The sequence below is a fragment of the Alnus glutinosa genome, chromosome 3 (genome assembly GCF_958979055.1).
Source record: "Alnus glutinosa chromosome 3, dhAlnGlut1.1, whole genome shotgun sequence".
NCBI classification, from domain to species: domain Eukaryota; kingdom Viridiplantae; phylum Streptophyta; class Magnoliopsida; order Fagales; family Betulaceae; genus Alnus; species Alnus glutinosa.
Window position 1 is genome coordinate 6070611 of NC_084888.1, and position 12885 is coordinate 6083495.

A 12885-nucleotide genomic window follows, 5' to 3' on the forward strand; every position below is an offset into this window, starting at 1 on the left:
ACGCCATAAAATGAATCGATCTGTTTGTTTCTTCCTTAAATGGGGAGATACCATCCAATTGGAATAAACCTTTCTTAAAGGAAGTCCTTTTAACACGAGTTCGAAGGTAAGCATTTTTTTCAGATAATAGATTTGATTTCATTCATAAAATCAATAGAGCAAAAACGCTTTACAGAAAACAGAACTCTAGATTCTGATGATACAATTTCCTAGAAACACATCGGAAAACAAAATTAGCCATACTCCTAAATTTCTCCATAACATAATCCATGCTGGAAGTTTACAATAACCCTTTTGTCCCAAAAACTCGGGAATAAACTGCTCATGTATGACCACATCTTCTATAATTACGCTTGATTCTCTCGATGAAGTTAGAGCAGTTTCCTTTGCTATATAATTGATGCTGCCTCTTCTGCCTACCGTCATAGGCTTAACCAGTCGACTGTCATCTCTTCATGCTGCCATAGTAGGAATACCCCCTAGACAAACCCTATGATTACACCACACTAGAACATAACCGATTTCACCCAGAACCGTGAAAGCATTCATTCCAGATTGGTTTCCATTCCTGGATCAAGGTGGACTTTATGGCAATCTTACTCACAATACAAACTAAACACAAAAATATACTCAAAAGGAGTAAAACCACAACAAAAACAAAAATCTACTTCTCAATTTTAGAACAGGATGAGAAAAAACTACTTGCTCGTCTAAGGTGATGACGTCGTCCTAAAAGAGAAAAACCCCCTACCGAAAATCTAAAAGTAGATACCTAAAACACAATGGGAGGAGGGAAGCATTGTGATTCCCTCCCGCTCAAACAAGAGGCAGTTTTTTTTTCTCTATGCGGCAGTTTTTTCCTACCGGTTATACGACGCATTTGATAAGCACTTGATATAGGATCAAACGTTTAAACTTTGAGTAACGATACATTTCACCCTTGCATCTCCATTTTGTCATAAAAAAAATTGATGCGGCCCTTAAAATTACCATTGGATCAAAATTCAATAGTGGTCTATCATAAATTTAATGGTGATTTTAAGAGCCACATCAATTTTGGGGAGACAAAAGGGGGACACAAGGCTGATATATAGCATCACTCTTAAACTTTAAACTGTCAAAATCTTTTTACAATTTTTAAGATATTGTGCTATATATCACTTTTTAAATCTTAATAATTACTTTTAAATTAAAATTTTATCATATCAATATCTATAATAAATTAAAATATTATAAAACTGTTTATTATTTAATTTAAAAATAATAATTAAGATTTAAGTAATTATAATGCTTTCTGCAAAAAAAAAAAAAAAAAAAAAAAAAGTAATTATAATGCTACCAAAGCATTCATAGTAGCCTCATCAAATTTTACTCACCAAAGTAGTTAAAAACTATTTTTATCTATTTTGGTGAGCTATTTTTTTAAAATTCTCTCAGTAGCCTTACAATTTTAACTGTTTACTATCACTGTTCCATTTAAATAATAACTATTTACTATTACTGTTCCATTTAAATAATATATATATATTTTCAGATTTATTTATTCTTTCTCTATTTAATCTTTTTGTACAACAAGTTACAATACACCTTTATCTTGAGATTAGATCATTCTTAAGAAATTCACAGAAGTTTTAATTTGTTTCTCAGTCAAATTCAAGAAATAAATAAAGAAAAGATAAATGAAAGAACTACAAAGTTTATGTCAGGAAAAAAAAACATTAATGTCTATGAAATGAGGACATCATCATGTGAGAGAGATGGGAGATGGGAGATGGGAGATGGGAGATGGGAGAAGAAAATGGGAGAAAAAATGAAAAAAGTGTGCTGATCATGTGAGAGAAAAGATAAACAAAATTTGTGAGAGAGTTGGTGAGAATATTATTCATCAAAATTGGTAAGTATTTTTTACTCACCAAAACTTTTTGGTTAAAGTGGTGAGAGTGCTGAAAATGATTTTTTAGTATTTTCATCAAACTGACTCACCAAAATAGCTAAAAGAAGTTATTTTGGTGAGGCTTTTAGGAATGCTGAACTGATCGATATTCAGAATAAAAGTATAAATAAAACGTCGTGTAGTTTCGTTGGTAAAAGGATCGAAAGCATGCCTGTCGTCTTCGCAACGGAAGAGCCAATGGAGAAAAGGCGTTGTTTGGATGGCGGGTAATAAAAATCAACAAAACTATATTTATCTTCAAAGAACAAAAGAAAATCGCAAGGGCGAGAGTGAAAGAGCGAGAAATGGGGGATCTATACGCCTTAGACTTCGATGGAGTTATCTGTGATAGCTGCGGAGAGAGCTCTCTCTCTGCTGTCAAGGTCCTCTCTCTCTCTCTCTCTCTCAATTTATTTGTTGAATTGCTGAGAAATCGGAGAAAAAGAAAGGAAAAAAATTTGACTTTGTATTTCGTATTTCCGTTTATGTTTTTCTTTTGCTTAATGCTTTGTAGGCCGCTAAAGTGAGATGGCCTGCTTTGTTTGACGGCGTGGATTCGACCACGGAGGATTGGATTGTCGACCAGATGCACATAGTAAGCTCCTAAGCTATTGATAGATTCTGTTTGAAAATTTATGAACATTGTTAGGATAAGAAAACTTTATAGGATCTGATTATAGTGGTAATTGAGTTATTGGGTGAGAAGAAAGAAACTTGAAACTTGAATATTAATGATATAAAGTTATTGCATATTAATATTAGTTACAAAAAAAAAAAAGAGGAGAAATATATACCAAATGATTGATGCATTTTAACTCAATAGTCCAAAAGAGGGAAATTAATTCTGAGATGGCCATTTTTATTTATTTATTTGTTTTTTTTTTTTTGAGAATAAGGATAAACCTTTCAAGATGGCTATTTTTTATTCCCGATTATAAAGGGGAAAAAAAAGAGAGTGAACCTGTGGGTTAATCCATGGAAGTCAAAGGTAGAGATTCATTATTATTTATGAGCCATCAAACAAATATAACAAATGGTGGTTTAAGATAGAAGTAAAGTCTCTCTCTCTCTCTCTCTAAAACCCAAGGAAAAAAGAAGAAGTTTGATTCTTCCCTTCCTTCTTCCCTTTGGGCTAATTACTTATCCAAAAAAAAAAAAAAAAGCTTATGATAACTCCTATTTAGTGGGTGATAAATATTTGAATTCAAATGTTAAGGAAAAAATAGAAATCAATTCAAGTTGCAATGCTATAAGTCTTTCTTCCTACTGGCTAAAACTCAAGATTTGAGCAATCTAGTACTTTAAAGGACTGGAGGTGGCTGGAATGTGGAGCCAAGCTTCATTTGATGCTGAAAACCATATGGAGCTTCCTCTTCCAACGAAAGGGTAAAAGAGGAATTTTTGTGGTGCCTTCTTTTTCAATTTATATTTGAACTCTCTCACCCCCGCCACTCACAAATTAAATATAATTTTCTTTTAAGAGTGTTTTTTTGCACTTACTAATACTACGTCATAAATATTTCCTTAAGTTGTTTATTCCTCCTATTTGAAGGTGTTGTTTACTTTTTCACTTAATGTCTCTTTGCAATTTCACTACCAAGATTCTCATTCCTTTCTTTTCTTTTCCCATCCTGTCAAAACTTTGATACTTGGCCAATCAGTTTGTTTCCCATGTTATGATGATTAACTGTGCTGTAGAATTTTCATCATCAATTACTTTACATGGTGGTCATGGACATATTCACTTCAAATTTTTGTCAATAATTGTGATGTCAAAACAGATTCATGTTTTACGCTGTGGCAGGTGCGACCTGTGGTGGAAACTGGATATGAAAACCTCTTACTTGTGAGGTTATTATTGGAGATGAGAATACCTTCCATTCAGAAGTCCTCGGTGGGTATATATGCACTCAGAATCTGCCATGAATTGTCCATTGGATATGGAGACTCTTGTTATCATTTCAGATTTATTCTTGCTCACTATAGCACCGGTCTGCAAGTTTGTTAGATTGCACCTAACTCTTATGGTTCTGACGATCATGCTTCTATCGGCAAGGTTGCAGAGGGACTCACAGTTGATGGTATATTGGAGAATTGGTCAAAGTTAAAGCTTGTCATTATGGAAGAATGGGCTGAGAATAGGGATCCTCTGGTAGATCTTTTTGGAAAGATCAGGGATGAATGGATAGAGAAGGACTTGCCAACTTGGATTGGTGCAAATAGGTAATCAAGATTTTTGAGATAGGATCAAGTATGTAACTCTCCTCGTAGGCATACCATTAACAAAAAGTAAAGTACATGGAGATAGAAGCAAACTTTATAATAATTTTTTAAATTCTTAGAAGAAAGTTGCAAACTGGTTTTGGTTGAAAAGTAGTATCTATTGAGCTTATAAAGTTTGAGTTTTGACCATTTTGGCTAAGCACTAGTGGTATGTGCGTACTTGTTGAGGGTTATAACTTGTTGCATCCAGGGGCTAATATACAATAATTGAAATGTCTTTAAAGAAATGGATACTCGTTATGGTTCAACGAGTTTTTTGAGATTGAGTTTCAGACCCTCTTTTTCGCAGTGCTAGTCTTATGGAATATCATTTTGTGTGTGCATGTGTATGCTGGCTTTTGTGGGTTACACTGGGATTCTTTTTATTTTCTTTATAGAACTTTGATATAAGAAATCACTCAATATCCAAACATTCACTATTATGTACGACATTGAAGAGTTTTGCTTTTACTAGATTTGTGTTTGATTTAAATAAGGTATATTTTCATGTAACGATGTTTGGCCCTTGGTATAGAGTTGTGATGTCCAGACAAGCTCAGTGCAGTATATGCTTGCTACATGTAAAAGTGTATTGACATTATAAGCTGCGAACCAATCTTTTTAGAGCTCTAGTTGTCTGTCCACCATATATTTGCATATCATGAACCAAATAACTTCTATTACTCTTGTTGCATAATATCCACATAATTGATCATCAGATGCATCTCTCCAGATTCTATCCAGGTGTTCCTGATGCACTGAAATTTGCAAGCTCAAGGTTATATATAGTCACCACGAAACAGGTATGGCCTCCCACGCTCATGGTAAAGGAGGCACTATTGGCACTAGAGCAGTTTTAATGCCTCAGATTGCCCCTCCTATTTGCCAATATATAATAAATGCGCAATTTGCAAATTTCATTCTTCGAAATTAGATACGTTTTTTTCATGTGTCATCTTCCCCCCTCCTTCTGCCTATTTTCAGAGCCGATTTGCAGATGCTTTACTCCGGGAGCTTGCAGGAGTAATAATACCACCCGAAAAAATATATGGTCTTGGCACCGGGTTAGTATGCATATTACTTCTGTACTTAGGAAATTGTTTCTATTTCTTTACAATAAACACAAAATTGATCTCCTTTTTTGATTTCTTCTTTTTCTCCTGATTCCTAAATGCTCTTTTCAGTCCCAAGGTAGAAGTGCTGAATCAGCTTCAGAAGAAACCAGAGCACCAAGGACTGACACTACAGTAAGATATTTTGCTGCTTACAGTCTACTGAATTAAACACATGGAATAAAGTTTTTTATTGTGATAATCGTACCGGTACCACTTCATACTTGACCAATTTGTTGCCCTTTGTCTGGAAAAGTTTGACTGAAATCAATCCGATTCTATTTTAACCAGCTTTGTGGAAGATCGACTTGCAACCTTAAAAAATGTCATTAAGGAGCCTGAACTAGACGGCTGGAATTTGTATCTAGGTAATCCTCTCTCTCTCTCTCTCTCTCTCTCTCTCTCACTCACAGCAGATGCGCTCTTCATATTTCTTCCTCCTTGTCTCTTTTGGTTTCCATTTAGCGCATTATTTTGTTAAAAACTCTTGGGGGTCTAAATGCTCTGCTGGGTTATTTGGAGCAGGGGATTGGGGGTACAACACTCGGAAAGAGCGAGAGGAAGCTGCTACCATTCCCAGGATTCGTATTCTCGAGCTCTCTGACTTTACTAAGAAGCTGAAATAGCCGTCCTTTAGATGAAAAATCTCCCTTTTCACTTACCATGAATGAAGTCTGAAATGCTTTCTCCTTTTCTTTCATATGGAACTGTCGACCGCAGCTATTTGAACTTCAGCAAATAAAGGAACTTTCTATTATTGCCAGCATTATGCACAAGTAATTAGTAGAGTTTGATTCTTCTGGTCATTCAACTGGTTCATGGTCGTAGGTGAGGGAATTGTAATTCCTTAGTCAACAATTTCAAGCTCAAAAGATGGTCCGTTGCATATGACACTCAGCTCAGCTATATAATCCAATCTGTGTTCTACTCTAAACAAACAAGGATGCATATAATGCAAATTCTAGTTGCGTAACCCATGTAGCCCTGTACGCCCTTTATGCTTTCCACGTTACCCATTAGAGCATCTCTAGCAATAGTGGTTATTTTAGCTACTCAAAATAAACTTTTTTTATTTTTTTATTTTTTTATTTTAGCTACTAGTTTTTTAATACAAACTCAAAAAAGATTATCTATCTCATGCTCTACTTTCTTTAAATATTATTTTTCAATGTATTTGTTGTTGTGAAAGTTGAGGAAGAGGGAGAGAGAGGGAGAAAGAGGGGAGAGAAGGATAAAAAATGACTAAAAGGTGTTACGACGAACTTTTATACATGAAATTTCATGTAGCAAAATAAATGGAAATGTTCTATTTTGAAGCATTAGGAGGATAAAGTAGTTCACAATAGCTAAATATATATTATTACCCCCACAATCTCCTCATTTCTTATGGTCTTCCCCTGTTTTGCGTCTGCATGCCATCCTGATACTTTGGGTTGGGTTTATGGTTTCTTTGTGACCGATCACTACCACTGCGACTCTGCGAGGCTTTAACCTTTAGAGCATCTCCAGCAGTCGGAGTTAAAATAGCTACTCAAAAAATACCAATCTCTACTTTAACCACTGGCTATCTTAAAAACACTACAACAATAATCTCTATTCCACTCTTCATTTTCTTTAAATAATATTTTTTAATATTTTTTTATTGTTTTATTTTCTTTCTCTCTCTCCGGTCACTCCTCCTCCCCGATGGGTTCACCAGAATTCCACACCCAATCAACTTCCGGTCAAAACAACAACAAACACCAATTATGTCAAGAATTAATCAAACCCAAATTCACAAATCTCATGAGTTTGTCTAAAATCCAACAAGAGATTCACACACACACACGCGGCCGGATGTCCACAACACAGCCAACACACACAACCGAAATTACTAACACCCCCACAGGGAACACACCCAATCGGCTAACTAAGGAAAAATTCACAGAAAAACCCCTTTCAACAGCTGGAAGTCGCAGAAAATCGCCGGAAATCGTTCTTCAACAGTTGGATGACGACCTGTAGGAAATCGGCACGCCTTTGTTCGACTGAAATCGACGCTTCTGCTCGCCGAAAATCGACGCCTCTCCTCCGTCGACCCACCTTTCTCAGATCTCCTTCTCTTCGATTCTTCTCCTTCCTTCTTCGTCGAACCCGTGGGAAAGTGGGGGAGATGCGGGAATGGAAAGAGAGGGACAGAGATGAGAAATGAGGGAGCGAGAGAGAGAACGAAATGGGAGAGAGGGTGAGAGAAAGAGAAAATATAATAAAAAATTAAATAACCGATGAATAGGGAATATCTAATAATAACTATTTATTGTTGATGGAAGTTAGGAAAAAAAAGTTAGAATAGCTACTCTGCTGGAAGAAGAAAAAGAGAGAAAAATAGCTAAATTTAACTTTTCGGTTAAAATAGCACTCCTGCTGGAGATGCTCTTACGAGAGGCACAAGGTCTCTGTTCAGAGGGAGGGGGAGTCTAGAGTAGGCTGAGTAGCTTTCATCCGTCTTTCACAATTTATGCCATTTTTCCATTGGGAAAGGGAAAATATGTTAGCACCTCTCTTCGCTGCGGTCCGGTCCCTTTTATATTTTGATTCTTTGAATATAAATAATATAATTGTATTTTTAGCCATGTTTATTATTTATTTGAGCAAAAGATAGGCAAAAAATTTAAAATCTTCATGAACTCAGTGCTTAACTTTACAAAATTAAAACTAAGGTTTAAAATTCAAAATCACATAAAGCACAAGAATGTCCTTAAATTCTCCCCTTTTTTTAAAAAAATAATTATTATTATTTTAGTCGTAGAAAGCGCATACAATTAAGCTATATAGGAAGAACTCGCTAAAGCATAGTCTGATTAATGCAACAAAAAGTACTATTATACAGTGGGTAAAAATGTAATAACGAAATTATGAAGCTCAAGGATGGAGCCAAGAAGCAATTGAACAAAAGGTTGCAGTAAATAATATCTTGAATGAGTTCAATGGTCAATAAGATGTAAGAAGAAGAAGAGTGCCTGAAGGTGCTACAATCAGAGGCTACAAAGTTAAAAAGAAGAGCATTAGTCTGTAATTATAGTTTCATACCAGGAGGATTACTAATCAACTACAACTCTTCTTTAAAATCGTCTTTCTCCGAAGGACTGGCATTATCCAGCTTGCTTTTCTCATTGTGGAGCTCTGCAAGAACTTCCTCCAAAGGAGGATCTCCAGGCCTTCGAAAAACTTGATCCCCAATCTTGATCTCATATGCCTCTGGTTGGTTCAACACAAAATCCTTCAACTGGGAAAATGTTAAGTATTATGAGAACATAAATAAATATCAGAAACTCAGTGTAGACAGTAAAAAATGCATCAAACCAAAAGAAGCAAGCTATTATTCTAGCCCAAAACATATATGCAACTGTTAATGATTGTCACAAGTAAATTTGTTCTTGTTAATGATAAAGACCACTTGGCTCCTATGGGAGAGATAATTGTGCTTCTCATTTCTTTAACTGTGAAAAGAAAGATTGCTGAAGGTTTTGTTTGTTTGTTTGCGAAAAAGAATGTTCTCCAAATGTGCAGCACATCTAAATATTGATGACCAAGTTCTTCAGTGGACATAGTCAAAAAATCTCAGCAGTTAATGGATCTTAACCTCTTTGGACTTGGAGAACAAAAGCATACCTCAACTGTATCTTGGCCTCTTTCCATAGTGAACATGATTGTGCTCAGATCAACACCCATGAACTTCACCTCAACAGCTCCGGTTCTCAGAACTTTTGTCCATTTCATAGCAGTCTCAGCTACCATATCCTGAAGAAAACAAGAGCAGAACACCATTAAAAGATTTCCTACTCAGTTGAATCAACAAACCTCCCTCTATTTGCATAGTGTATGTGTGTGTGTATATATATATATATTGCAAATAAAAATTAAACGTTCTTTTTGCTCTTCTTTTCCACAAACTATAAAGCCATCATCACTTTAGCATAATTTACCACCTGAGACAAAGATAAGAAAAGAGAGACTAAAACAAGAACCGTAAAACATATATAGAAGGAATAATGTGGCAGTAAAAATCAACCATTAGATCAGCAGTTGTAAAAAATAAAAAATTAAGGATTAATTTTTACTATTACGTCATCCTAATTATCCAATTATATGGGAGTCAAATTAGTCTGTCTATACTCGTAACCAGCAAAGTACTCACCATAGAAAAGCAATAAGTTATAGTAACACATCCCAATACAAACAATCACAACTCTTAACTTTTAAGGTAATTCGAATATCCAAACCTTTTCTTTTAAGGTAATTCCTAATCCAGATCCTAAATTGAGAATAATATTCAATTCGCCAATTATTACTCTAATTTCGCATAATTTAATAAATAAAAAAAGGAAACTAAATTTAGATCCAATTTCATGTCAAAATCTCAGTCTACCTAATTGGCTCGAAAACTCGCAAACCTTTACTCCAATTACAAAACAATATTCAGTTACTTTCACTATAGTCGTTCACAATTGCAGCTCATATACATATCAAACAAGATTAATATATTACAAAACAAACAATAATAAATAAACTGTCACAAAAACCAAAACCCAGAAATAACTACTCACAAAATCACAAACCCAGTTCACATTTCAGCTTCAATCCAATCAAGAACCAAACTTTTCATTACCCGGGACCGGCGACCGCCCGGTCTGAGCTTAACGAACCCGAAAGTGGGCCCGGAATGCCGCTTCATCATCTCGGCCTGGATCTCCGGAGCCGACATGCCAGACAAATCGGAGGGCCGGAGATCGAGATCCGGCGAGGGCGTCGATTTCTTGCCCCATTGCTTCCAGGCGTCGTCCTCCTCGTCGTCGACGACATCGTCGAGATCGTCCGTGATGTGGACCCTTCGGTTTGAGGCCCCGGCGACGCGGATGAATTGGGGATTTGGGGAAATGATGAAGGGTAGACTGAGAAGGAGGAGAATGGCCAACTGGTTTGGCATGGCTTTTGAGTTTTGAGAGGGATCGTGGAATTTTGAGAGAATAAGAGTGGTTTGGGTATATATAGGTTCTGAAGGGGGTGAAGAGGTGCTAAACTGCGCACTAGGGGTGTATAGTAGACTAAGCCATGTGTGACATGAACATTCTAACTATGACAAATTTATGTGCCTTCTTTACGTGGGCATGCATTCCGAATTTTTTTTTTTTTTTTTTTTTTTTAAGTCATATTTCGTGGTTGATTTTTTTTTTTTATCTACAAAACTTCTTGCTTGAATTCATAAACTCGACTTTAATGGGTCTGGAAAACTATATAATAACGATGTTAATGTATTTTGTAAAGTATTTTGATGTGATATGACAGTAAAATAAAAAAATCAATAAATATGTCATAAAACCAATTATTACGATCCAATTCTATTTTCAGTTGGATGGATTTAAGTCTATCATTCCGACAGAATTGAACCATTTCTTTAAAAAATAAAAAAAATAAAAAAATTAAGTTTTATGAGATCCAAATTGATTGAGACCTCTTGCAGTTGCAATTCATTCAATTTAGGAGTTCATTTTGCCTGTATTGAGCTACATAGGCATTTAAAATGAATAAAAAACCAACAAAATTAAGGTCGCTATACCTTAAGAAAGTGTTCGACAACTCACTTGGGGGTAAGGGGGTGATCGGCCCTTTTATTTTTAAAGAGGTGGTCGAACTACCTTTAAAGAAATAACCAACTATTCTCTTATTTTCAACGAAGTGGTTGGCCACTCCTACTCAAGGCTGGCTCGATATATTTTGAGCTTAAAATGAGAATTTTAAACGAGGCATTTTTATATTGAGTTTCAATTATTGTTTTTCCGTTTTTTAAACATTTTTATATATCCAAATACATATTTTTAGCAATATATATATATAAAAGAAACATCATCTATAATATGAAACTAAAATAAAGGAAGAATAGAACCTCATTTATTGAAAACCTCTTCATTAGCTTCATTGTAGTCTTTTTTTCATGGGCCCAACTCTCTTCATTGGCTTTTTTATAGTCCGTATTCTTTTCGTTGATTTGAGAAGCTTCTCGTTGAAGCTTTGTGGAAGAAAAAAAATGTGGAGAAAAAAGCTTTTGTTGAAAAGCTAAAGCAACTTCGGGGCTTAAAGGAAATGTGCGATAGAAGACACATTTTTGGGTCCTCTTTGTCTTGTGCGAGAGACACATTCTTCAGACAAGAATCAGAGGAACTCGAGCAGCAGTGAATGGCAGCACTCTTTGGGAAAGGGATGAGTCTCTTTTTTGTTTTCACTTGTATTTCTCACTATTTCTCCTGTGTGCTAAGAGAGGTTTTCTCTTTTGTATTTAGTTCCCTTTTGTTGTGTGAGAGTGAGATAATGGTGTATTAGGGCTTTGGGTTTGAGTGGTTTTTCTTTGCATTTGTATTGCACTTTATACTTCTTCTTTTTTTAATTCTATGCAAGAGTTCTAGAGTCTCTTAATAGGAGAGAAAATGCACTGTTTTTTTGTTGATATTAATTGTTGTGCTATTGGGCCTCTAACTATTTATTTTTCTATTGAAGTTAAAGAGTCTCTAAAAGAAGAGATAATGCTTCTTTTATTTTTTTCAAAACCATTCTAGATTATGATTTGACTTTTTTTTTTTTTTCTTTTTCTTTTTTCAAACAAACTTGTATTTGATGCCTTATTCTACTGGGAAAAAAAAAATTGATTTCAGTTTTTTTTTTTTTTACCTTCAAACAAACATGTTTTTGGGAGCCTTATTCCACTTGGGGGTCTTAGGCGACCACCCAACTCGCCTAATGGATGAGTCGGCAATGCCCCTACCAAAGTGGTTGGGGTGATCGGTCATGCAAAAGAAAAAAGTATTTAATGTGATGTCAATCACCCTCAAGCTAATTATGGGGGTAGACAATCATCTTCTTGTGGTGACCAATCACCCATTCGAAGGGTTAGCGGGTGGTCGCTCACTCTCTTGGGATAAGAGAGTAGTTGCCCCACTCCCTAAAGTCATTTGTATTGAGTGGTCGACCACCTTCATGGTGGCCTTAAAAATTATTATTATTTTTAATTCATATTAAATCTCTATGTTGTTCAATTCAAGCCGTTTGTTTTGAATGAACAACTTGAACCGAAAGAACTGCAACCCTACAATTCCTCAAAATGGATTGTAGAGACCTCAATCGGATCGAAACTCATTTACAGAAGTGGTTGGCTTAAATGAATTTCATTTTGGTTCACATGAAATGGAGATGGTGGGATCTTTGCAGTGCAACCAAGCAGTGAAGAAAATATAAAACCCAATTCTACTTTTTACTTTGAGGTGAGGTTCATTAGCCCATCAGTTGGGTAACTGGGTTCACTTTCAAACCAATTCAAGCATAGTGGGATTGACTTCACCTACTGTCACTGACTCACTCTGACCAACTGGGAAAAGTCCATTAGCCCAACACCATCTCTCTCTCTCTCTCTCTCTCTCTCTCTCTATATATATATATATATATATGAGAAATGCTATTCAGAATTTTGGTATGTTAATTTCTCTATCAGGTGTGAGCTCAGACTTCATTTGAATAAGTAAAGTTCAATACGTTAAATATTTAATTGAA

The 12885-nt window shown here is 35.5% G+C and overlaps 2 protein-coding genes across 2 annotated transcripts; one reads left to right on the top strand and one right to left on the bottom strand.

The window, feature by feature from the left end:
* The first annotated feature begins 2121 nt into the window (after window positions 1-2121).
* On the top strand, window positions 2122-6070 carry LOC133862261 (uncharacterized). Its single transcript, XM_062298033.1, has 9 exons — window positions 2122-2316; window positions 2448-2528; window positions 3738-3827; window positions 3990-4156; window positions 4929-4998; window positions 5180-5259; window positions 5380-5442; window positions 5599-5675; window positions 5833-6070. Exons 1-9 carry the CDS (start codon window positions 2239-2241, stop codon window positions 5931-5933), a joined length of 807 nt encoding a protein of 268 aa, XP_062154017.1. The 5' UTR covers window positions 2122-2238; the 3' UTR covers window positions 5934-6070.
* Window positions 6071-8231: 2161 nt separating this feature from the next.
* LOC133864204 (uncharacterized) lies at window positions 8232-10391 on the bottom strand. The gene is made up of 3 exons (XM_062300474.1): window positions 9956-10391; window positions 8959-9087; window positions 8232-8572 (listed from the first exon to the last, which is right to left on the bottom strand). The coding sequence occupies exons 1-3, from the start codon at window positions 10271-10273 to the stop codon at window positions 8396-8398; spliced, it is 624 nt and encodes a 207-aa protein (XP_062156458.1). The 5' UTR covers window positions 10274-10391; the 3' UTR covers window positions 8232-8395.
* Window positions 10392-12885: the final 2494 nt, after the last annotated feature.